The sequence below is a fragment of the Tachyglossus aculeatus genome, chromosome 17 (assembly GCF_015852505.1).
Source record: "Tachyglossus aculeatus isolate mTacAcu1 chromosome 17, mTacAcu1.pri, whole genome shotgun sequence".
In the NCBI taxonomy this organism is placed as follows: domain Eukaryota; kingdom Metazoa; phylum Chordata; class Mammalia; order Monotremata; family Tachyglossidae; genus Tachyglossus; species Tachyglossus aculeatus.
Window position 1 is genome coordinate 23,367,513 of NC_052082.1, and position 27,007 is coordinate 23,394,519.

Consider the following 27,007-nt stretch of genomic DNA (forward strand, 5'->3'; position numbering starts at 1 on the left):
TACACAAATCACACATAATACCAGGGACAGTCTTCCTATGTGCACCATGAGGCCGGGCCTATGGGTTCTGCATTGACCTTTTCGGCCACACAGGCACTCAGAGGTTAATTGAATCAATCAATCAATCAATCAATCAATCAATCGTATTTATTGAGCACTTACTATGTGCAGAGCACTGTACTAAGCACTTGGGAAGTACAAATTGGCAACACATAGAGACAGTTCCTACCCAACAGTGGGCTCACAGTCTAAAAGGAGGAGACAGAGAACAGAACCAAACATACCAACAAAATAAAATAAATAGGATAGAAATGTACAAGTGAAATAAATAAATAAATAAATAAATAGAGTAATAAATATGAATCAGCATGGCCTAGTGGAAAGAGCACGGATCTAGGCTTCTGAGGACCTGGATTCTGGTCATAATTCTGCCACTTGCCTGCTAGGTGACCTAGAGCAAGTCGTCTGGCCTTCTAGATTCTTTTTTCTCCTCCATTATCTATCTAAATAGTGGAATTTGGCGTCAGGATTAAGTTCTTTCTTGCTGATGAAAACCCTCAGTTTTCTTCGGACACTTGGAATTAAGGCCTTATAAACTCAGGAATCCAGTTTATCCAAAACAATATGCAAACTAGATTTATGCTATGACTCCTGCATATTTGTTTTCAAAAAGCATGACTAACTGATCATCAGCCAAAGAACATTAAGAAACCTTCAAGGAGATGGATTCGATTACCTCCAAGGGTTTTTAATTCTGAATGGAGGAAATGACAGCCTCCCCTAAATGAAAAAGAGAAAAGTAGTAGTGGTAATGCTATTTACTGAGTGTTTACTGAATGGAATGCATTGGATTAAGCACTTGGGAAGTACAAAATGGTTGAAGACTTTTATTTTAGGAGGATAAAATGCACGAGACAGGTCGTTTTGCAGGAATATCTGGAAGATCTTTAACAGAAGACTTCAAGCAGTAAAAAAAACTAAAAAGTTTGACCATGTAACATGTTGATTAGCCTGTAACTATTTCCACTTGCTATCACTACTTCCATATTATAAATATGTGTATACATAAAGTATGTTATAGCTCAAAAACCACAATATGATTTATGCTATAAAATATTTGGGTCTTATTGCAAAACACTCATTAATGATTACTTCCATGCCCAGTTAAGAATAGCTGCCATCCTTAATTTTATTCAAACTATGATGTGAATACTTTTAAAAGTTGGAGAATTATTTCTGCAGTTTTAAAAAATATTCAGGAATACATTTTTTTCAATGCTGAAATTCATTTAAATGAGTCAGAAAAAAAATCTAGGTTCTATTTCCTGTGGCATTTTAACAGGCGGGACCCAGCACAAAGGCTCTCAACATCACACCTCCTCATAGTTTCCAAACGCATAAAAGGGATTAATTATATCTTTACCTCAGAGATATGTAAGCACTTTGAACTCCTTAGAAAAAAGGTAATAAAACCAAAAAGAATAATCTGCCATAATAACAGAAGTATCTGAATTCAATTAATACTGTTGAACTTATTTTGGCCACATAACAGGATCCACTTAAGCACTTTTTCTCTCTTTTGGCTGAAAAAATCAGTGCCAAAGTGATCAGGAATCAGATTTTTGGTGCTAACAAGGGCATACGCCAACTGCAACTCTACACAACACAGGTACACTTCCTAGTTTGCTATGATTTAAAATATCACACCTGCTAAGACTGTGAGCCCCATGTGGGACAAGGGACTGTGTCCAATCTGTTAAATTTGTATCTACCCCAGCTTTAGAACAGTAATTTACATAAAATAAGCACTTAACAAAAAAAGGACCCAGGATAAATCTCACCCATTCTTATGCTACTCATTCATTCATTCACGCCCCACCTCCATGTGCAATCGTTCTGGTAGGTTATCCATAGTTTTCTTGGTAAAAATACTGAAGTGGTTTACCATTGCCTCCTTCCTCGAACTTGAGTCTCCGCTCTCGATTCTCTCCCATGCCACTGCTGTCCAGCACTGGTGAGTTTTGACTTGTAGCAGATTATTCTGTAATAATAATGGCATTTGGAAAGTGCTTACTATGTGCTAAGCACTGTTCTAAGCATTAGGGTAGATACAAAATAATCAGTCTGGACATAGTCCCTTCCCAAATGGGGCTCAAAGTCTTAATCTCCACTGTACAGATGAGCAGAGCACGGACTTTGGAGTCAGAGGTCACGGGTTCAAATCCCCGCTCCGCCAATTGTCAGCTGTGTGACTTTGGGCAAGTCACTTCACTTCTCTGTGCCTCAGTTACCTCATCTGTACAATGGGGATGAAGACTGTGAGTTCCCCCGTGGGACAACCTGATCACCTTGTATCCTCCCCGGCACTTAGAACAGTGTTTTGCACATAGTAAGCACTTAACAAATACCATCATTATTATAGAGAAGCAGCATGGCTCAGTGGAAAGAGCACAGCCTTCGGAGTCAGAGGTCATGGGTTCAAACCTCAGCTCCGCCACACGTCTGCTGTGTGACCTTGGGCAAGTCACTTAACTTCTCTGAGCCTCAGTTACCTCATCTGTAAAATGGGGATTAAGACTGTGAGTCCCAAATGGGACAACTTGATCACCTTGTATCCCCCCCAGCGCTTAGAACAGTGCTCTGCACATAGTAAGCGCTTAACAAATGCCATTATTATTATTATTATTATGACCTCTGACTCCAAAGCCCGGGCTCTTTCCACTGAGCCACGCTGCTTCTCTCTATGTTGCCAACTTGTGTTAACAGCCATTGGAAAACGTTTAGTACATATTTACTATTCTTTTTATTTTGTTAATGATGTGCATATAGCTTTAATTCTATTTGTTCTGACGATTTTGACACCTTTCTACATGTTTTGTTTTGTTGTCTGTCTCCCCCTTCTAGACTGTGAGCCCGTTGTTGGGTGGGAGCCGTCTCTATATGTTGCCGACTTGTACTTCCCAACCGCTTAGTAAAGTACTGTGCACACAGTAAGCGCTCAATAAATATGATTGAATGAATGAATGTCCTTCCCAAGCGCTTAGTCCAGTGCTCTGCACACAGTAAGTGCTCAATAAATACGAATGAATGAATGAAATATGTTTTGTTTTGTTGTCTGTCTCCCCCTTCTAGACTGTGAGCCCGCTGTTGGGGAGGGACCGTCTCTAGATGTTGCCAAATCGTACTTCCCAAGTGCTTAGTCCAGTGCTCTGCACACAGTAAGCGCTCAATAAATACGATTGATTGATTGACTATTCTGTTTTGTTAATGATGTGCATAGAGCTTTAATTCTATTTGTTCTGACGATTTTAACACCTGTCTACATGTTGTTTTGTTGTATGTCTCCCCCTTCTAGACTGTGAGCCCGTTGTTGGGTAGGGACTGTTTCTATCTGTTGCCGACTTGTACTTCCCAAGCGCTTAGTCCAGTGCTCTGCACACAGTAAGCGCTCAATAAATACGATTGATTGATTGATTGACTATTCTATTTTGTTAATGATGTGCATAGAGCATTAATTCTATTTGTTCTGATGATTTTAACCCCTGTCTACATGTTGTTTTGTTGTCTGTCTCCCCCTTCTAGACTGTGAGCCCGTTGTTGGGTAGGGACTGTTTCTATCTGTTGCTGACTTGCACTTCCCAAGTGCTTAGTCCAGTGCTCTGCACCCAGTAAGCGCTCAATCAATACGATTGAATGAATGAATTCATTCCTCCTCCCCCACTCCCATGTGCATAGGCCATGAGGCAGAACGATGTGGTCCCAGGCAGACGCTTAGGATCACCGGTTTAGGTGTCTCGAGACCAGGGTTCAGAACTCGACATGTCCACGGGCTGGGACCAAAGGTGAAGATCCAGTGCCACTTCACTCCGATGAGACCGAAGTTCTTCTGCCCATCCCCAGAGGAGGCCAGGCCCAGCCCGCACCCTCCGCTCCTCTGCCGCTAACCTCCTCACTAGGCCTCGTTCTCACCTGTCCCGCCGTCGACCCCCGGCCAACGTCCTCCCCCAGGCCTGGAATGCCCTCCCTCTCCCCACATCCGCCAAGCTCGCTCTCTTCCTCCCTTCAAGGCCCTACTGAGAGCTCACCTCCTCCAGGAGGCCTTCCCAGACTGAGCCCCCTCCTTCCTCTCCCCCTCGTCCCCCTCTCCATCCCCCATGTCTTACCTCCATCCCTTCCCCACAACACCTATATATATGTATGTATGTTTATACATATTTATTACTCTATTTATTTTACCCGTACATATCTATTCTGTTTATTTTATTTTGTTAATATGTTTGGTTTTGTTCTCTGTGTCCCCCTTCTAGACTGTGAGCCCACTGTTGGGTAGGGACTGTATATGTTGCCAACTTGTACTTCCCAAGCGCTTAGTACAGTGCTCTGCACATAGTAAGCGCTCAATAAATACGATTGATGATGATGCACCCAGTAAGCGCTCAATCAATACGATTGAATGAATGAATGAATAGGGACCGTCTCTAGATGTTGCCGACTTGTCCTTCCCCAGCGCTTAGTCCAGTGCTCCGCACCCAGTAAGCGCTCAATCATTACGATTGAATGAATGAATGAATGAATAGGGACCGTCTCTATCTGTTGCCGACTTGTCCTTCCCCAGCGCTTAGTCCAGTGCTCCGCACCCAGCAAGCGCTCAAACAATACGACTGAATGAATGAATGAATCATCATCATCATCATCAATCGTATTTATTGAGCGCTTACTATGTGCAGAGCACTGTACTAAGCGCTTGGGAAGTACAAATTGGCAACATCTAGAGACAGTCCCTACCCAACAGTGGGCTCACAGTCTAAAAGGGGGAGACAGAGAAAATGAATGAATGAATAGGGACCGTCTCTATCCGTTGCCGACTTGTCCTTCCCCAGCGCTTAGTCCAGTGCTCCGCACCCAGTAAGGGCTCAATCAAGACGATTGAATGAATGAATGAATGAATGAATGCATGAATAGGGACCATCTCTATCTGTTGCCGACTTGTCCTTCCCCAGCGCTTAGTCCAGTGCTCTGCACCCAGTAAGCGCTCAATCAATAGATTGAATGAATGAATGAATGAATAGGGACCGTCTCTATCTGTTGCCGACTTGTCCTTCCCCAGCGCTTAGTCCAGTGCTCTGCACCCAGCAAGCGCTCAATCAATACGATTGAATGAATGAATGAATGAATAGGGACCGTCTCTATCTGTTGCTGACTTGTCCTTCCCCAGCGCTTAGTCCAGTGCTCTGCACCCAGTAAGCGCTCAATCAATACGATTGAATGAATGAATGAATGAATAGGGACCGTCTCTGTTGCCGGCTTGTCCTTCCCCAGCGCTTAGTCCAGTGCTCTGCACCCAGCAAGCGCTCAATCAATACGATTGAATGAATGAATGAATGAATGAATAGGGACCGTCTCTGTTGCCGGCTTGTCCTTCCCCAGCGCTTAGTCCAGTGCTCTGCACACAGTAAGCGCTCAATCAATACGATTGAATGAATGAATGAATGCATGAATAGGGACCATCTCTATCTGTTGCCGACTTGTCCTTCCCCAGCGCTTAGTCCAGTGCTCTGCACCCAGTAAGCGCTCAATCAATTGAATGAATGAATGAATGAATAGGGACCGTCTCTATGTGTTGCCGACTTGTCCTTCCCCAGCGCTTAGTCCAGTGCTCTGCACCCAGCAAGCGCTCAATCAATACGATTGAATGAATGAATGAATGAATAGGGACCGTCTCTATCTGTTGCCGACTTGTACTTCCCCAGCGCTTAGTCCAGTGCTCCGCACCCAGCAAGCGCTCAATCAATACGATTGAATGAATGAACGAATAGGGACCGTCTCTGTTGCCGGCTTGTCCTTCCCCAGCGCTCGGTCCAGTGCTCCGCACCCAGTAAGCGCTCAATCAAGACGATTGAATGAACGAATGAATGAATGAAAAGACGCTGGAGTGAATGAATGAGCGGTGGGTGGGCCTGGCCGAAAGAGGGGGCGGGAGCAGGGCGGGGAGCCACGTGGCAGGAGAGGGGCTACTGCGTTTGCGGGCCCGCTGGCCGGCCCGCCCGGCCTCCTGTCCACCTTTCCTTCCCGGCCTGCGGAGCCATGGCGGTTGTCGCTGCTGCTGCTGCTGCTTTCGTCCGATTGCTCCTGGCCTTCCTATCCCTGGCACTCGCCGCCCAGGGACTCCTCTCCTCCTCCTCCTCCTCCTCCTCCAAGGTGGCGACAGCCAGTTTGGCAGCCAAGTGGCCCGCGACTCCGTTGCTGCTGGAGGCGAGGTGGGTGCGGGGCCCAACCGCCCCTTCTCTCTCCTCTCCCCTTCCCCATCCCTCCTTCCCCTCCCCACAGCACCTGTATCTATCAATCAATCAATCCCTCCTCTCCCCTTCCCCATCCCTCCTTCCCCTCCCCACAGCACCTGTATCTATCAATCAATCCCTCCCCTCCCCATCCCTCCTTTCCCTCCCCACAGCACCTGTATATATCAGTCATCATCATCAATCGTATTTCTTGAGCGCTTACTATGTGCAGAGCACTGTACTAAGCGCTTGGGAAGTACAATCAATCAATCAATCAATCGTGAGTTCTGCCGCCCCTCAGTCCCCTAGGGTTCCCCGGGCCCCTCCTGGCCTCCACCCAAGACTTCCTGTTTCCCCTTCCCCATAATAATAATAATGTTGGTATTTGTTAAGCGCTTACTATGTGCAGAGCACTGTTCTCAGCGCTGGGGTAGATACAAGGTGATCAAGTTGTCCCACGTGGGACTCATAGTCTTAATCCCCATTTTACAGATGAGGTAACTGAGGCCCAGAGAAGTTGAGTGAGTTGCCCAAAGTCACACAGATGACATGACCTCTGACCTCTGACTCCAAAGCCCGGGCTCTTTCCCCCGAGCCACGCTGCTTCCCCATCCGACCACCCCAACATTACGGGGTTCCCCGGACTTATTTATTTATTTATTTTACTGTTTATTTATTTTACTTGTACATATGTATTCTGTTTATTTTATTTTGTTTGTATGTTTGGTTTAGTTCTCTGTCTCCCCCTTTTAGACTGTGAGCCCACTGTTGGGTAGGGACTGTCTCTAGATGTTATATGTATATATGTCTGTACATATTTATTACTCTATTTATTTTACTTGTGCATATCTATTCTGTGTATTTTATTTTGTTAGTATGTTTGGTTTTGTTCTCTGTCTCCCCCCTTTTAGACTGTGAGCCCACTGTTGGGTAGGGACTGTCTCTAGATGTTATATGTATATATGTCTGTACATATTTATTACTCTATTTATTTATTTTACTTGTGCATATCTATTCTGTTTATTTTATTTTGTTTGTATGTTTGGTTTAGTTCTCTGTCTCCCCCTTTTAGACTGTGAGCCCACTGTTGGGTAGGGACTGTCTCTAGATGTTATATGTATATATGTCTGTACATATTTATTACTCTATTTTACTTGTGCATATCTATTCTGTTTATTTTATTTTGTTAGTACGTTTGGTTTTGTTCTCTGTCTCCCCCTTTTAGACTGTGAGCCCACTGTTGGGTAGGGACCGTCTCTAGATGTTGCCAACTTGTACTTCCCAAGCGCTTAGTACAATGCTCTGCACACAGTAAGTGCTCCATAAATACGATTGATTGATTCTGCAGTGAGATTTTGGCCACTTACAAGCACTTAGTACAGTGCTCTGCGCACAGTAAGCGCTCAATAAATGCACTGAAAGAATGAATGCCCAGTGTGAACACCAAGCTGCGGCTGGCAAGCTCTGTGGTTACTCTTATTTCTGCTAGTCTCATTCTTGTCCACCTCTTCTCCTGCAAAACTTCCCCTTGTGCCTCCGATCACTTCTGTGTTCAGCAGAGCCCGGTTCCCAGGCTCTACTCTCTCCCACCCTCTACCCTCTCCCTCCTTTCACCCACCAAACACATTTTGAATCTGTGCCCCTACCAATCCCTGTGCTATTTTCACATCTCTACCTCCTTTGAAGAGCGATCTTTAGCAACTACACTTCTGATTGCTCCATCTTCTCTTAAATTTTTCTTAAAAACCTTTTTGAGCACGATTTAGGGGCTGTTTAAATCAGGCCTCCAAAGAAGAGTCCTCACCTGCTCCTAAACTGCCCCCACCCTTTTCACCTCCAACTCCTACTTTGAATTAAATGCTCTATTCTAGTTCTCCTTTTTGCTACCACTAAAAATCAAAAGGCTGTAAACACCTGTAATCGACATGATACTTTTTTCCATATCATTTTTCCTTTCGGCTACCAGAATTCCCAGGCAAGCACTGCGCACATGTTGCTTTTCAGTCGTATTTCAGGAAAATCTCTTCAGAGGTGAATAGAACAGTTCAGAAGAGATGTGATCCTGGGCCATTTCTGTAACACAAATTCTTTTTATGTTTGGAACAACAAAAATATGATTAATCTGGATTTGCACTTGTAACAGCCTGTTGTTGCTGTTCACGTACTATACACCTGAAGGTGATTTTATCAATTTTCTAAGAGGAAATTTCTATAGTCAACTCAGAGAAACAAACTTAATTTTAAAAATATTTTCAAAACAGTATGTTTGTATTACAAAAATGAAACTTTCACCATAATGCATTGTAGATTGAATCCATGCAAATCTAGAGTCCTGTGAAAATTGATAAAACCTAAATTCATTGTTAGATGTGACTTCTACAGAGACTGGGTGAAATACTGATTCCTTGTTATTTTGTTTTAATTAGTAGATTATATTCCACAAAGCAAAAAATATTCATAGAAGTACATGCCTGGAAAATTTAATTTTAGGGCCAGTTACAGCGAAAAATACACTGCCCTGTGGGTTTTTTTGTTTTTTTAAAATGAGGAAATAAAAAAAAAATCAACCTGTTCAGGACTGTCAAGTAGTACCCTTATGTGGGGGAAAAATAACTACTTAATATTCAGGTTAATAGCCATAAGAAAGACATCATTTCATTTTCTGAGGCAGTTAATCTGTTTAATCCCCAAGGTAGAAAGCCACCTAAGGCAAGACTAAGAGCAACTTTTTTTCATTCTGACTTGTGCCGCATGGAAATCACTAGTTTGACACATAATTTTACCCTAGCCTGTTTCTCAGAGTATATGTTTTATTGTATCAAGCACTTCATTAAAATCCATCTATGGACAAAAATTTTTTTTTAATAGTGAGTTTATGGCAGAAGAAAGTAATGAGAAGTTTTGGCAGTTTTTGGAGACTGTACGAGAATTAACAATATATAAGCAAGGAGGTAAGTGATACGCACGTTTTAATCTTCAAGATAAGTAGAAATACATTAAATTTGTTTCACTTTAATGAAAGTACTTTTGTAAGGTTTATCAAAATGCTTACATAAATAAAAGAAAGGTATTTTGTAGGCATTTATTAGGGAAAGCATTTGGTAAATAACTTTTGGAGCTTTGAAGCAATTTATTCTTACAATTTATTAGAAAAAACTGAAAATTACTTGTTACTATTCATACTTGAATTTCACTGATATAGTATACCTATTCAAAATGAACTTTACTCAAGTAATTTCACTCTTTCATTTGTGTGCTTTTCATTTTGGGCTCTCAGTCTTTGGTATAAATTTATTTTTGACTCTTTACAGTGGTTCTGTGACAAGAGCAATGGAATGGTACTACTGCCTTGGGCAAATCTCATAATCTGTATATGCCTTGATTTCCCCATTTGTAAATTGGGAGTGATGTTACTTGCCTCTCCTAGAGATAGAGATATTACAAGAGTGAAAGGGAATGTATTTTTCCACCGAGACGGTGATTTACAGGCTGTATTGTGTACATTAAAGGTAACATTAAAAAGTCACATTATACCCCCTCCTGTAGTCCTGCTGGAACTTGAAACTGTCCCCCACAGTGTCTGTGACTGTTTTTTGTTTCTATATTTTAGACATATAGCATATTCTTATCGAGCCCTGCATTCTGTCCAGTTGACAGAGCACTGCTCTGAAAATCAGGTGACCTGGGTTCTAGCACTAGCACTGCCCGCTGGGACTATACTATCATGATGGATCAGTGGTATTCGGTTACTGTACTAAACGCTTTGGAAAATACTGTGCAATAGGCCTGGTAGTCGTGGCCCCTGCCCTCAAGGAACGTACAGTGTCTGCCTATCATTGGTGAAGGTTTCTGACCGAAGAAAACTCCTTAGGTGTAATACGAAGTGGACATTCATATGTAGGCCCAGCAGCAACAGTGAGGGATAGCTGGCTACTGTGGACAGCAAAGACAGCGTCGTCATTAGGCCTCAGTTCCCTCAGCTTGTCGCACTCTGTGCCCCAGCAAGAGCATGACTGACAGGCACAAGCCACCGTTACTATAATCAATTCCTCTGCACAGATTCTCGGCTTCGAAGTCTGAGGATCGGCCTCATCCAGCGTACCCATTGGATCAAGTTGCCAGAAACGTAAACTTTAAAGTTGTAGAGAGAGTGAACACTTTAAATCCACAGTAACTTTTTAAAATCTCGCTATTTGGGAGGCATGAGAGACCTCCTGGCCAAGAATGTCCCTGTGATTAATGGTGTTGAGAGGTTGAGTGAGTTTTGTTCTTCATGTCAATACCAAGTTTGTTGCCTGTTTCTCGCCAAGGGGCGAGTCACGGGATTTGAGGGATGGGCCCTCTTTGGAGCCAGACACAAGTCCAGTTAGCGGGAGGGCAGCAGGATAGGTAAGCCGATTTTCTCTCTCTCTGGGTTGTGTGGTTGTTTTTTAGAATTCTTTCTGCATTTGTCCGTGACTCAGGAGGGGCTAGAGGCCTGTAGGACAAAGATGGCATTAAGTGATGATTGGAGACGCGTGAGTTATGCGATGTTTCAACAGTGGGCTAGTTTCCTGAGTCTGTCTTATGGGATTGGTGATGGGTCTTGAGGGGTGAGCCTGGATACAACAAGGCTCTGGGGACCTTCTTTAGAGCCAGACTCAGATTCAGGTGGTATTTTAGGAGGACATAGAATATGGGGAGCACTACAGCCTGTCAAATTTGGGTAGGGAGGGAGTTCCAGGTTGTGGAACAATGTGGGCGAAGGGATGAAGGTGGGAGCAGTGACAGGGAAATACAGTTGGAAAGTTAATGTGAGAAGAGCAATCTGAGGAGTAGTGGGAGAACAGAGCAGATGTATAAGATGAGGTGTTGGTTGTGAGCCAAGTGTGAGTTTTTGTTTGCAGAAAGACATGGAGCGCTGTAGCTGAGTGAGATCTCCAAGAAGATGGTGTGGCAGCTTGCAGAATCGATTGGAAGCGGGGAAACGCTGGAGCAACAACTGCTGACACATTGGTCTAACTGGGGTCTGACTAGAACTGGAACTGGGGAAATAGCTGTTAGGGAAGGAAGGACAAGGAAGAATTAGAAGATGTTATGTAAGGAGAATCAGCAGATTTGTTTGTTTAATGGCATTTATTAAGCGCTTACTATGTGCAAAGCACTGTTCTAAGATTTGGCAATAGGTTGATTTGTGAGAACTAAAAGACAATGAGGAGCCCAGGATACCACCAAAGTTGAGGACTTTGAGGACAGGGAGGATGGTGGGGAGACTAACAGAGATGAGAGGTTAGGAAGAAAAGTGGGTTTAGAAGAAAAGAGGAGTAGTTTGTTTTAGGTATATTGAGTGTGAAGTGCCAATGGAACATCCAGGAGGAGTTCTTGGGAGTTGTTTCTCCCCTAGATTGTAAGCTCCTTTTTTAAAAAAAACAATGATAATTGTTAAGCACTATGTGCCAGGTACTGTTCTAAGCGCTGGTGTAGATACAGTGTGGTTAAATTGGACACAGTCCATGTCCCACATGGGGCTCACAGTCGTAATCCTGATTTTACAGATGAGGGAACTGAGGCACATAGAAGTTAAGTGACTTCAGACAGGTGTCAGAGCCAGGAGTAGAAGGCGAGGATTGAGTTTGCCAACTCTGTCTTATTGTCTCTCCCCAGCATTTAATATAGTTGTCTGCACACAGTAAGTGCTTAAGAAAACCCATTGATTGGTTAATAGAGGCAAGTTGATGTGAGAGTGTAGGTTACACGAAGGGTCAGGTCAGGTAGATTTAGGAGTTGTCTACACAGATGGTGGCTAAAGCCTTGTGAATAGATCTTGTAGTTATTGTGAACTGTTTTCTCAGGTCATTCACCTAATGTTTGGCAGCAATGAAAAAACTTTAAACACTGCTAACCAACACAATCGTGTCCTCCCCATTTTATAAGCTGCCTTAGGGTAACATACTCAGAGGGCTCATTAAGAGGTAAAGGGATAAGCCCTTCCTAATTTTTCATCAACAGAAGTAAACCCATAAGCCAAGGAGAGAAATAGCTGTGGTGGAGGTAAAGATAAAATAATCGTAGCTAGATGGGGGAGAAATTAGCAATAGCTTGACTAGGAAAGGGAAAGAGGGCACCATGAGGGTGGGTACAGAAGGTAAGCCTAAATCACATGGCAGAGGTCTTCACAAGATCTCAGCTCTAGCAATAGTAATGGTATTTTAAAATTGCTTACTGTTTGCAGAGAACGGTGCTAAATCTTGGGAAAGAATACACAGGTAGGAATTTATATACGGCTGGACCCTGTCCCTCGAATCTCACTATTAGCACCTTATCTGGTTTCATACAGTTCATTTTTATGTTCCATGTGAGAAAGGTATGAAGAAGATGCACCCTTTGCTGCCAGAGAGGAGTGAAAGGTCTGTAACATTTACTCCTCTGCCACCCAAGATTCGGAGGCAGCAATCGGTACTTTGATATTTTAAAATGATTGAACAATTTCTTGTCCTTAGCTCATAGAGCTGTCCTTAGTCTTTGAAGATAACTTTTACTGATGTTGGGCTGTTACCCACACATGTGAATGCATTAGAATGAATTAGCTTGTGACTACAGGCCTACGCTGTTAGCAGAATTTGGTGACAGTTTTACATTGTCTACTGCTAGGTAAAATCCTTGGCTCTGTGTAGGGTTTCCCTGGTATGGTCTGGTATACAACCAGTTTTCTTCAGAATTGTAAGTCTACAATGGCATGTCACATCTGGGAAGCAATTTGTAATCATTTGCATGTGTTCTTATGTTCTTGCTTCTATTGCAGAGTCATCTGCGTATTGCAGTTCCTAATGTTTAACGATGTGTAGAGTATGTTTAGCCGGTCTGCTTTTCCTGTGGATCACAAATGGCATTCAGACTCCATCTTATAGATCTCTGCTTGCATCCTCAGTCGTGGCAGTATAGAAAAGATAGAACAAGACTAGATCTCCCATGTAGTTTTGCTTCACCCAAATGGTTGTGGCATAAGATTCAGAGAGAGTGCCTTTAATTCTGACTAAGCCAAGCATGCCTTAGTGGAGTAGCTTTAGTGAATTGAGCGGTTCCTGACTTTGAATGTGTGTATGCAAAAGTAGTTAGTGACTTTTTCAGGATAGCTAAATTTGCTTGCCAATTCCCACAGCCCCGGCTCTTGATGGTGCTTAATATTTTTATAAATGAACACAATATAGAGGTCTTTGTGTTGCTCTCTGTGCTTTTTTATTTATTTATTTTTCATTTGACCATGTTGCCAAAATAATTCTACTGGTTCACATTTTCATCTTTTGCCACACTGAGATTTAGGTAGTGCACTTATAAGTATGTTCTTCAGTAGACGGTTGGGTTCCAGTGACCAAGTCCCAGTTTTCGAAAGTAATCTCAGACAAGCCCAGGTGGTAGATATTGAAGCCAGGACGATCTGACAGTCACTTGCCAAAATGCACTTTGGGACCAAGATGGTCCTTCCCTAACAAAATACATAGGATGTAATTGCAAAGCCTTTTTTAAAAGGATAAAAATCCTTGAACAGGTTGTGGGAGAGAAGCCAAGGATGTGAAACAGATAAAGATACACACTTGATAACAAAAGAAAATATTAATCATATTTGGGAATCATCTCATTTGTGTTCATCCTAGTAAAGGCCCCCAAAATTGACCATTAAAAGTGAGAATCGTTGCCAAGGATAATGTCCTGGTTTATTTCCATCAGTAGCAGATCTTCAAATGGGTTCATTCACTGGGCATCCTAAATATTATCTAGCATAGGAGGATAATTATCTGGGAAAGGAGTTTTTTTTGGACAGTTACCTCTCACTCTAAGAAGGGGAACTGAAGTCTTTGGTGGAGGAGGCTTTGGAAGTGGAGCAGAAAAAACTGGGTCGAGGAAGGATTTGTAGGGCTACCAGAATTTTCTGCTTCAGCCTTATGTCTTTAAATTTCTCTTGATACTCTTCTTCATTTCTGTTGCTGCTTGTATCTATTTTGAACTCTTCAGAGATGTTTTAATTATCTCTGAATATCTATTTGAACATTCTGTAGCACATTTTTTTTTCCTGCTTTTTTGCCTTCTGTTGCCACTGCTATTTGCCTTGACTTCTCTTTGACCTTTCATTTCCTTCTTGGTGCAGTTTTCATTTTTTTCCTTATTTACTTTAAAGGCAATTTGTGAGGTTATATGTATTGTCTCTTCCCTGAACAGTATAGTATTCAAAGGCTCAATGTGTGCACTGCCTCTAGACATACTTTGCCTAATTGATATATCTTTTTGGACTTCTGAGTGTTTTTAATTCTGTCTTCACAGATGAGGTAACTGAGGCACAGAAAAGTTAAGTGATTTGTCCAAGGTCACACAGCAGACACGTGGTGGAGGCGGAATTAGAACCCAGGTTCTTCTGACTCCAAGGCCCGTGCTGTATCCACTAGGCAACACTACTTCTCAGTTTTTTGTGGCTTTGACTGCACAGGTCACTTCTTCCAAAGTCAGAGCTGAGGTCACGAGTTCACATTTTGGCCAGTTTTCTTTGCCTCAGAGGGGTCCTCCTTGATGGTGGAAGGCATGACCAGGAGTTCAGTATAGAGTATTTTTACCAGCTGGGTAGGATGCTTTATTTAACCTCCGTGAAAGTGAGTCCAGCTGTAGTCTTCAGGAGTGTCTTGGTTGTATATGTGGCCATACATATTGTAATCATTGAGTCAGTTCCTTGGTTTGGACAAATCACTTAACCTTTTTTGGGGTTCAGTTTCTGTAAAATAGATTTGATAGTTAATACTTGCCTCTCCCTACCTCATTGGGTTACTCTGAGAACAAACCTGAAAACTGATATGAAAGCATTTTCAACAGACGAAAATACTATACAAATTCAAAAATCAATAAGAATGTCACATATGATTTCTTGGATTCCCCTTTAGTTGAGAATACTATTGGAATTGGAATTCTACAAAGAGTAAATATTAATGCCGTGATCAATCTAAAGTCACACATCTTCTGCCACAACATTTTTGTGCTCTGTACCTATAATATTAATTGTAGCATTTGTTAAGGGCTTCCTATGTGCCAAGCACGGTACTGAGTGCTGGGTTAGAAACAAGGTAACCACGTTGGACACAGTCCCTTCCCCCTGGGGGCTTGCAGTATAAGTAAATGTCTGTTAAACTGTTATATTGTACTCTCCCAAGCGCTTAGTACAGTGCTCTGAGTCCAGTAACAACTCAATACGATTGACTGACTGACAAGTAGGTAGGTGAATGAGTATTGAATCCTTGTTTTGTAGATAAGGAGACTGAGGCACAGAGAAGTTAAATGTAGGCATCTAAAAATTGTGTATAGGGTTTGCTTTTTAACTAGAATTTTGGTCTCTTTTTGCTGAGCAATTGCAAGTTTTTTCCAAGCCTCTTTGTGCTCATATGTCAAAGAGTTATTGATGTGTTTGATTCTTCCAGATTCAGTCGTGTGGTATTATTTAACCTCCGTCACTTTGTGAGATGGGTCTGAAACGAAGTAACACTTTCTCTATCAACGGAAAGTGGCAGTAATGGAACAGACAATGCATTTGTTTCTTACTGTGTTTAGGTCAGGACTTTGATTGATAGGCCTATGAGATCTAAATCTTAGTGTTGCCAAGATCCACCAGGTATGTAGGTGGATGCCTGTTCCCAATAGGTCAAATTGAAAGTTTACCTAAAATTCTGGGTTGAGTACTGCTAGCAGTCAGCAATGATTTGGAGTCAAAGGATTGTCCAGAACTAGGGCCATAATCTACCCTTTCCTTACAGCTTTAATACATTCAGTTTTGATCATTTTCTGAAATTATGTCCTTCAAATCATGCCAAAACCTTTGTGTCATTTGTTAACAGCTAAATCCCTGCAGGTCTTAAAGAGAATTCTTATACTTTAGAATCAGATTTGGGTCTTAAACGTTTGGGGGAGAACAGTTGTCTCCTACTCATTACTCAGTAAACTCCGCTTATTCAGAGGAGCTGTGATAAAGTTCTGGATCAATCAGCCAAAACTTAGATAAACAAAGTATCAATTTGTAATTTAAAATAAAGTTGGGTAGATTATTTGGTGTGAAAAATGTCACAAGCCCAACGCAGACATTCATGGAGATATTTACTACACACAGATTCACAAACTCTCATGATAAATCACAAAGATATCTTTACGTGCATAAGACACACACATTCACTCCATCAGTTTTTCCTCTGATAATTTCTGCACACACACATACACTTCCCGCTTCTCCTCAGCCCCTGTGTTGTTTTAGTGGAAAGAGTGCTGCTCTGGGAATCAGGAAACCTGGGTTCTGGTCCCAGCTTCCATCTGATGCTGCTCTGCCATCAGTACTAAATGCTTAATATAGTGCTGTGCACACAGTAACTGCTCAATAAATGTCACTGATAGATCAGTGGTGAAAGCTTCTGGTTAAAATGCCACCCAGAGCATTTCATGAAAAAGACCTAACTGGGAATCCTGAAAAATAGTTGGCTACTACTGTGGGTGGCAGAGTGGCTACCAAGGCAATTATGAAGACACGATGGCACAGCATTGACAGTATCAATCAATCAACCAATCAATTGTATTTATTAAGCCTTTACTGTATGCGGTGCAATAAATCAATAGTATTTATTGAGTGTTTGGTACGTGCAGAGCACTGTATTAAGTGCTTGGGAGAGTACAGTACAACAGAATTAGCAGAATGTTCCCTGCTCATAATGAGCTTACAGTCTAGAGGGGGACACAGACATTAATATGAATAAATAAGTAATTTATAATAATGCAAATATATGTACATGAATGCTATGGGGTGGGGGTGGGGAGAATATAATGTGTCCAAAGTTGCTGAGAACTAAGCTTTTATAAGAGTAGAGGGCAATGGGTAGACAGTCCCTGACCACCAGGTGCTTACAGTCTAGTGTACTTTAGAAAGTTCTGCATTCCTACTGGCTTATTCATTCAATCGTATTTATTGAGCATTTACACAGTGCAGAGCACTGTACTAAGCGCTTGGGAAGTACAAGTCGGCAACCTATAGAGATGTTCCCCTCTTATTCATTCGTTACACTCATACCCAGCAGGAATATGACTGGCAAGCCCAAGAAAGTGTCAGTGATAGTGAGAAGACCACTAGCATTATAATAAACTCCTTTTGGTCAGTACCGTCTTGAAGTCTCAGGTCCAAGTTCAGCTATGGGCCTGGACAAGAGACTATAATCCTCTAATAATATTAATAATAACAATAATTATAGTATTTGTTAAATGCTTACTATGTGCCAAGCACTGTTCTAAACACTGGGGTAGATACAAGGTAGTAGGTTGGACACAGTCCCTGTCCCACATGAGGCTCACCCTCTTAATTCCCATTTTGCAGATGAGGTAACTGAGGCACAGAGAAGTTAAGTGGCTTACCCAAGATCATACAGCAGACAAATGGCAGAGCGGGGATTAGAACCGACGACCTAAATCCGTGCTCTTGCCACTAGGCCACACTTCTACAGCTATTGTTCCACACTGCAAGTAAGTAGAGGGTGGGCCTACTCCCATCTAAAGATAGACAGAACCAATAACTATCAGCTAATGTTCAGCTGGTTCTTGAGTAGGCTGAGAGCAAGTCATTAAAAAAAGTATGACGAGAAAAATCACTTAGCTAAAAATTAGCTGAGCTGAGGGGCAGCCAAATATTTAGAAAGAGATGGTGCTTGTTAGGTCAAGCCCAGCCCCTTTACTACTGACTGCCTCATCAGTTAACATAAGCAAAATATATATTTCTGTGTTGAAGGTAAAGCCGCATCTCTGTTAAGGGAACCTAAGTAGTTTAGTGATTTTGGTTCAGTTTTTCCATGTACCTTGTCTCTGAGAATTTTTAAACTGTTAACAGGGGATACTACCACAGAGATAAACAAGCAACCCTGTGGTTACTTGAATACTGCTATGGAACAGCCAAGCCCATGGAAAGTGAAGTCCAATTTTTTCCTAATGGGAAATCATTCCCGTTGATGATTGTAAGCTCTTCAAGGGCTGAAGTCATATTTGTTACTCCCATTAAACTTTTCCAAGCTCTCAATAAATACCGTTGATTGGTGAACAAGTCAGGGACAGGATTAACTAGGAATGCTTTACGAAAATACAATGTACTTCTTCATGAAATCCTATACAAAGATTGCTTTAACCCCAAGGACAACACCTCACGTACACAACATCAAGCATTAACAGGAGCCTGACCATTTGGTTCTTTTGCCTGTTCAGTCAATCAATTAATTAATCAATAGTCAATGATATATATTGAGCACTTTACTCATGTAGAATTCTGTACTAACCATTTGAGATTGTCTGAAGACATGATGCCTGCCTTTGAAGGCCTTTACTTTTAGGTCTCTCTATCCTGGGTGTCATGACCACAGACAGTTGGGTTTACTTTTCAACACAATAGGGAATTCAGTTTATTCATAAATTATAGTCTGTAGGAATCCAGTCTGTGATTTTTCCAGTGGTGACTCTTGCTCTACCTCTAGACTTTAGGAAACCAGCCCCATTAAAAGTCTGGTTTCTAGCTACCTCACTGCGATCTGCTGCCTCACAACCAATATTCAGCAAACTATAGCCTCCATATGTGTAGTGCATATTCCTCTTCTTTAGTCTCTACAGCTAAGATCTTTAATTCTCCAAATATCCTCATTAACAATGCTATTTGGCTGGTGTCCACATCTCCATGCATACTTTAAGACAAATAAGCTAACCAACAGAGGCATCCCTGCTGTTTAATAAGGTTCAGATTAAACCCATTAAATGTGCACATTGTTTTCAGTGCTAAATGGGGCTTTATCAGCTGAAAAGTGGATAGTCTATAGCCTTTTTCTGAGGGACTGTTCCTCTGTTAGCTGCCAAGTCTTAGTAATTCTCAAATGCCTGCAATCAGCTAAGTGGACTGAAATTGCTTCATTTACTCTTTCTGGAGATGGAGATTCCACTGTTGTTCATCTGTTTCAAGGAAAGTTGAGGAGGGAGAAGGAACTAGCCATCCATCCTCATCATCTGTTGGGAGAAGATGTTATTTAAAGCTCTGAAGATGGTTTGAGGAATATTCTCCCCAAAGTCTCATCCTACTCTACCCAGTTTAAAACATAGGAGTAGAAATAGGCAACGGGCAAAATGTCTGAATTAGGATCGCTTAGTCCATCGATCATATTTATTGAGTGCTTTCTGTATACAGAGCACTGTACTAAGCTCTTGGGAGAGTACAATATAGCAATAAGGACCAGTCTGAAAAGCTAGAGGTGGGCAGGGAACGTGACTATCAACTCTGTTATGTTATATTCTCCCAAGCGGCTAGTACAGTGGCTTGCACATGGTAAGAACTCAGTAAATATCATGGATTGATTAGGGGGATTGAAAAGCAACATTTCTTTACTTCTGCTGCCCCATTCTCCTATTTGGCTCCAAGCTGCTCCGTGCCATGGAACTAATTCAGGCAGTGGGGTCAACATAAAGAATTTGGACTACTCTCCCTGACGTAGGTAGCGTGGCTTTCTTTGGTCCTGTGGGATCTTCCTGGCCCTGGAGACCCTAGTGATGGGGGGTAAAGTAGTTGCTCAGCTGAACCTGGGTTTATTTGTCCTTGATTCTGGTTGATCTCAGAGGTTTGACATCAACCCCAGGTGCCAATTTGCCATTAATTTAGGCCTCTAAGTGCAGTGGTGACTTCCGCAGTCATTCATCCCAGTCCGGCTCTGCTCCTAGCCACCTGCAGCACCCTGACTTCACCCTGACCGACATGGAGGGAAAACACTCCTTAAGTTCATGCACAGTTTTAAAAATCAGTGTATGCAGCCAACATGTAACTGTGCCCTGATTTTGTGTTTAAGAATAATAATGATGGCATTTGTTAAGCGCTTCCTATGTGCCAAGCACAGTTCTAAGTGCTGGGGGGATACAAGGTAATTAGGTTGTCCCATGTGGGGCTCACAGTCTTCATCCCCATTTTCCAGATGAGGGAACTGAGGCCCAGAGAAGCTGTGACTTGCCCAAAGACACACAGCTGACAAGTGGCGGAGTCAGGATTAGAACCCATGACCCCCGACTCCCAAGCCCGGGCTTTTTCCTCTGAGCTATGCTGCTCTGTAAGTGTCCCCAGAAGAGTGCAATAAGCACATGGTTTTATGAATTATAGATTAAAAGAATGAGAAATAATGGGCTCTAATTGCACAAAGACATATTTAGGATGGATAAAAAATTCTTAACAGTGAGTTTTATTAGACTGTATAATACTCTCCCAAGAGGGGCCCTGGATGCCTCTTTCTTGAATTATGTTAAGCTAAAATGAATAAAGCAGTTAAATATATGCTTCAGAGAACAGTGCTGCGCCTTGAGGGAATTGTTAGAGTGACCTTACTGAAATGAGAAATAATAAGATCCTTCAGCCTGACTAAATAAAGGTGAGGTTTCTTTTAACCTGATGGGGCATTTAAGAAAATAAGAATCCCTCTTGATTTTTCTAAAAGCAAGAAGAATGGTGAAAATAGATAAAAAGAGGTGGGGTATTAATGAAAAGAGTGCAGAAACTAAATTAGGGCTGTTCAGTCTCCCCTATTAAATTGAAAACTATGTGAGGGCAGATATTGTGCCTACCAACTCTATTGATTTATACTCTCCCAAGCACTTAGTACAGTGCACTGTATATAGTAAGCAGTCAGTAAATACCTGTGACATGGCATTTCCTCTGATCTTCCCCTCCATTTATTCCATTTTTAACAACTCAGAATGGGCACACCCTGTTTCCAGACATCCCAGTTCCAACATTTAAGAGGTTACTTGGATCATCTCTTCCTAAGTATAACCCTAATGTAGGTGTAGGGTGTGGGATAAGGAACTTTTATGAGTTTTCAAAACCTCCAAAGTCAAGTTCTGCACACAGTAACCACTCAATAAATATCATTAGTTGATTGGTTAGGCCTTTTTTTCACCTGGATTTAGTTAATGCAATTAAGGAAGACATGCAATTTTTGTTATCATTCTGAAAATATTGAAAATAAGTTAAATTATTTTATTTTTTTATTTGCTTTTCCCTACAACTTGTCTCAAGGCTTGCCACTCCATCTTCCACATGACGTGGTCACATTTCATTTCAAATCCTCTACCTTCCTCAGCCATTGCACCTTCTCTCATTCAAAACCTTTTTTAAACTCAACACTTCTCCCAGGGAAACTACCTGTATCTGGGAGATAAAGGAGTATCAGAGCAGCTCCCCTTCCCCCAAAACAACAAAAAGCTGGTCTGGGAGTTATGACACCTGAGCAAGGCCAGATCACCACCTACCAGGATCCCCGTCTGGGCTCTGTTGCAAGGCCCTCTTTCCTACCACTCCTCTCCAGATCACTGGAGAAGCCTTTCTTCGCATGGAGACACATGGAGAGGAGAGCTGGAATCTCCACCACCGATTGGATGGGGAGTGGGAAGGGGAAGGCTTGGGAACCTAGTAGTCTGGACTTCTTGCCAACCATTGGGACCCAATTCCCACCTTCCTGCATGCTTGCACACTGAGACAAGATCTTCCACTCTGAATCTGATGGGGGCCGCAACTGGAGAGTGAGTTAGAATCCAAACTTGATGAGAGAGAAAGAGAGAGAGGCTGAGGCCTCCCACCTCCCCCTTTGGGGTTTGGATTCACCCTCTCTATTTCAGGGCATCCTGCTCCAACCCTGGCCATGGAAACAAAAGAGGAGAAGGGGTGAACATGCCTGAGGAAGATTTGGTAAACCTTGATGACAAAAGTGACAGCTGCTGCATTTGTCCCCCATCTCCACTTTTTCAGGACCATCCCCCCCAACACACACTACTGCTTCTCAACAAATTTACTGTGAGCCAAGGTTGGGCAAAGAGGAAGAGCAGAGGGGATCCCACAGTCATAACTCAGCTGCCGGGCTTGGAATATGCAGGCCCTTCTCTCAAGGTCAGAATCAAGGCTCAGGACCTTAAAAGAAGTTTCCTCTAAGAGCCAGCCAAGTCAGCACAGGCCGCCTTGTCCTTGGGCATTAGGTTGTGAGGTCACGGCCAAAATGGTGGCTAAGAGCCTGGCAAGAGAATTTCCAGGAAGAAGTGACACGAACTGCAAAACACAGCATGCAAAGAGATTGGTATTCTCCACATTTACCAGAAACTATTGGGGCTTTCTGGGAGGATTGGGCATCTCTGCCAGTAGTGGCAGAGCTCCACCCGCCTCTTGGAGTTCCCCTGAGGAAATTTTGGAAAAAGCCTCAGTTAGTCTGGAGCATTAATCTCTTCCTTCCTGCTGCTCCCCTAGAACTCAGCTAGAAGAGTGCTATGTAGTGAAGCATTTCCCTCTGCTTTAGCTCTACCTGGGATAAAATGGGAGGTAGAGTGAGATAATTTGGAGTAATTTTAATTTTAGAACCTTTTCTACCCAGTGGTCTTTGGTAATTAGGCAGTCAAGCGCCGAATGTGCAGTGTTAAACTCAGTGACTTTATATGTTATTCTGTTAACTTTACTTTTGATATCTTTCCAATTTGTAGTATTGGCCAAACTCTTGACTTTGGCCATTATTCTGTGTGGGAATCTGGCTTGGCAGTGATTACTGGAAACTGTACAGAACTGTCAACAGGATCCTGGCTGGAGTTTCCAATACTGCATTTCTCTGGTTTGACTATCGAATGATCATTTTTAGCCGTAGTTTGATGTTACGCCACCTAAAAGGCTTCAATCTCATCAAGCTTCTGCTTCTGGAGTCAACATGGGTCTGTGTTTGTCGGTGTGGATGTGGAAGGTGGTGGAACCAGAGCTGGCCCGGGACAGCTCCAGGACTCTCTGAATGCCTTCCGAGCTCACAAGCCCTCAGGTTTACCCTTTCCACCTATACTCCTTTACCAGACAGCCTGTCCTTAGTGGAGCAGTTAAATTTTAAGTGGACACACTAGACACACACACACACACACACACACACGATCTGAGCAAGTGGAGGAGAAGTTGTTGGGCATTGCACGCTGCACGTAAAAAAGTAAGGATCCAAACCCATCTTTTGGCAAAAAGCTAAAATTCCACTTGCATCCCATAAACCCCACTCTCTCTGGCCACGGGTCATTAGTGAGTGGGTGAATGTGTGCACATGAGTGAAAGAGGGAGAGTGACCGTGATCCCTACTGGCAAAAGCCAAGGATGTCTCTTTACTCCATTTCTCCACTCTTCCGCATTAGATTGTAGGGTCTTCAAAGAGATGAAACTTCCAAACTCCTAGTACAGTACTCTGTACCTGGTAATTGTCAGCTCCTTGTAGGCAGGGAATGTATCTACCAACTCTGTTACATTGTACTCTCCCAAGCACTTAGTGCAGTGATCTGCACACAGTAAGTGCTCAATAAATGCAATGGATTAATTGAAAAGTTGAGTAATGGATTAATAACTGATAATGATGGTACATACTTAGACACTACAACTATATATATGTAGATTCACGTGCATGCTTGCGGAAATCACGTACAAATGCAGGGATGTATACGTGGGTCTGAAGCACAAAGACACGCCAAAACAGAGGCTACAAGTCACGTATTGTTGTGGGCAGGGAACATATCTACTAACTCTCATGTACTGTATTCTTCCAAGCGCTTAGTACAGTGGTCTGCACTAGTGCTCAGTAACACTGACTGATTGATATGCATTCAAGCATATAAGAGTTAGATGTAGAGCAAAACTCACTTCCTGCACACTAAATGTGTTGTGGTATTGAGTTGACCCACACTAACTTTTTAATTTTTATTTTTGCCCACAAAATTTAAGTTGGGAGCACTGGCAAGTAGAATAATAAGAGAATAATCTGTACAATGAAAGCAGCTTACTATGTAGCAATACATATCAACAGCAAAATATGTAAGATAAGCACTACTTCAGAGGGTGGTTTTCAAGGGATTTAGTTCAGGCAAAGCCTTTGTGGTGGGAAAGCTTTCTGACACAGTAAACATGATGAGAGGATTCATTGATGTGGTGTCGAATGGTAGGCATGGAGTAGTCCGTCCCTCTGTGATTTCTGTAGCTCTGAGAGCATGGAGGCTTCCAGCCCTTAGAACAGTGTTCCAGCGATTAGAACAGTGCTTGGCACATAGTAAGCGCTTAACAAATACCATCATTTTTCTATTTGGTCCACGTGGGTTAATCCCCTTGAAACTGTGAATTTAGAAGCTCTGTCCCCAAAATTAGGCCTTTCCTTGTGTGAGCCCCCTGGCAAGGGGATGGCAAGGGCATAATGAGAAGGGGGAGGATGGTGGCTGGGGGAGAAATGAGAAGGAGGGAAGGGAGGAAACTTTCTTTCAGGATTCTCCCCATGTAGAAGTCTCAACAGCTCACTCCTAGGTGTGGCCTATGTGAACTGTTCCCTGTTGGTGGAAGTTTTCAAGTCCTTTTTTTCCTTTCATTGAAGATACGGGAGTGGTCTCTCCCAACTCTCAAAGTCTTGTGACAGAACAGGTGGAAAGTGCTATCCTAGTTTACTGCCAGATTCGGGAACCAGGGTTTACCAACTTTCATTTTTCTCTGCACCGTAGGTAGGCAAACTTAGAATCATTGTTATGACATTGATACATAGTCACTGAATGTATAGAAATGGGTATGTGTGTAGTTTTTGATTAAAAAAAACCTAACAGTTCTTTCCTTTTTTAAACAGACTCAGAATATTCCTATTACAACTTAATATTGAAGAAAGCGGGGCAGTTTTTATCCAATCTGCAGATAAATCTCCTAAAATTTGCCTTTTCAATAAGGGCATACTCTCCAACCATTCAGATGTTTCAACAGGTGTGTAAAAATTGCCTGAGTTATATCTGGAAATAAGTTTAAAATAACAGTGCATCATAATTAACCATGTTAATTATTACATACTAAGAACATTTTCACTGGGAACCAAATATTAAAAAAAAATTATAAATGAGAAATAGTATAATGAGATTTATTTTTAAGATGAGGTCTTTTTGTAATCATGACGGGAAAAGTAATTATATTGGATATGAACAGGCAACCTATTATTATAGTGAATGAAGCTTTAACTATAAAGTTAGATTTTCTTGGATTTACATTAGCTTTTATTGTGATTTCTCCCATTAATAGAAAACATTTTAAATGATGCCATTTTTATTTCCTTTATTTGAAATTTTTGTTCATTTTCATTAGCATAACAATGTGATCATTATTATTTTAATTGAAGAGTTGTGTATTACTTTGGAGTCCCATTGCATTTATAAACTAGCCAGCTGAGAATAATTTTTGAAATGTTAGATTGCAGCTGATGAACCGCCACCAGAAGGTTGCAGTGCATTTGTGGTTATTCATGAACAGCACACCTGTAAAACTAATGAGATTAAAAAGCTTCTGAGGAAGGCTGCTGAGAGGTAAATGCAATAAGCTGTGCTTGGAGAGATGGGAAATAGTTCACACAAAAAAATAGCCTTGCTTAGAAAGGTTTTCTTAGCATTAAAATGAAAATGTCTTGGTTTGTTTTTGCATTTATATTATCTTTCAAAAATTGCCAAATTTGTACAGAAGTTCACATGATTAATTACTTGTTAAAATCTTTAGGTAAGTGCTGCAGGAATATTAGAAAATTAATGTACCAAATATTTTAAATTTTATTATTAAACTAGTACTAAGGAACAATTACATTTTTTTTTGCCGGGTTCAAATAGTCTCCACTTCTTTAAGTTCATTTTCAAGGTCCTGCTTTTATCCCTTTAGCCATTTTCACTGTATTCTTCAGAGGTTATTCCAGTTGCATTTCATCCCTCTTAAAATCAGCTTTAGGTGGATAGAGACTATTTCTGTGCTATATATTCTAATCCCTTAGGTTGCATGCCAGGGTCTCAGAAAACTTACATTTGGGTATTTATTATACTCCTGAATACATGGAAAGAGCCTAGGCCTGGGAGCCTGAGGATCTGGGTATTTTTTTTTTGTTTGTTTCTTTTTTAAGGTGTTTGTTAAATGCCTATTATGTGCCAGGCACTGTGCTAAATGCTGGAATAGATCCAATCTAATCAGGTTGGACACGGTCTGTATCCCATCTAGGGCTCACAGTCTTAATCCACATTTTACAGATGAGGTGATTGAGGCACAAAGAAATTAAATGACTTTCCCAAGGTCACACAGCTGAGTTCTAATCCCAGTTTTGCCATTTGCCAGCTGTGTGACCTTAGGCAAATCTTCACTTTTCTTTCTTAGACTGTGAGTCCCATGTGATCCAATCTGATTAATGTGTATCTACCCCAGAACTTAGTACAGTGCTTGGCACATAGTAAATGCTTAACAGATGTTATCATCATTATTATTATTGCTTATAATAATACCAAATTAAGTGACCTGCCCAAATCACACAGTAAACAGGTGGCAGAACCTGGATTAAAACCTAGGTCCTCTCACTCCCAGGCCCATGCTCATTTTTTTTTTTATTAAATTGTTTTTGAGTGCTTACTGTGTGCTAGGCACTGTGCTAAGCACTGGAGTAGATACAAGATAATCAGATTGGACACAGTTCTTATCCCACATAGAGCTCACAGTCTTAATCCCCATTTTACGGATGAGGTAACTGAGGTGAAAAGAAGTTAAGTGATTTGCCCAAGGTCACATAGTAGATAAGTGTTGGAGGGGGAATTAGAATACAGGACTCTCAGTCCCATGCTCTTTCCATTAGGCCACACTGCTTCTGTCCAGTATTCCCCTCAGTGGAATCCTGAAGTGCTCATTCCAA

At 41.9% G+C, this 27,007-nt stretch overlaps 1 protein-coding gene across 1 annotated transcript in view; it reads left to right on the forward strand.

Annotated features, from left to right (window-relative positions):
* Positions 1-6,173: 6,173 nt before the first annotated feature.
* The window catches only part of UGGT2 (UDP-glucose glycoprotein glucosyltransferase 2), a 115,054-nt gene continuing 94,220 nt past the window's right edge, over positions 6,174-27,007 (forward strand). Inside the window, exons 1-4 of the mRNA XM_038759255.1 lie at positions 6,174-6,257; positions 9,147-9,229; positions 24,935-25,065; positions 25,543-25,655. Of these exons, the coding sequence (XP_038615183.1) occupies positions 9,154-9,229; positions 24,935-25,065; positions 25,543-25,655 (320 nt within the window). The 5' untranslated portion in view covers positions 6,174-6,257; positions 9,147-9,153. The remainder of the gene's footprint in view (positions 6,258-9,146; positions 9,230-24,934; positions 25,066-25,542; positions 25,656-27,007) is intronic.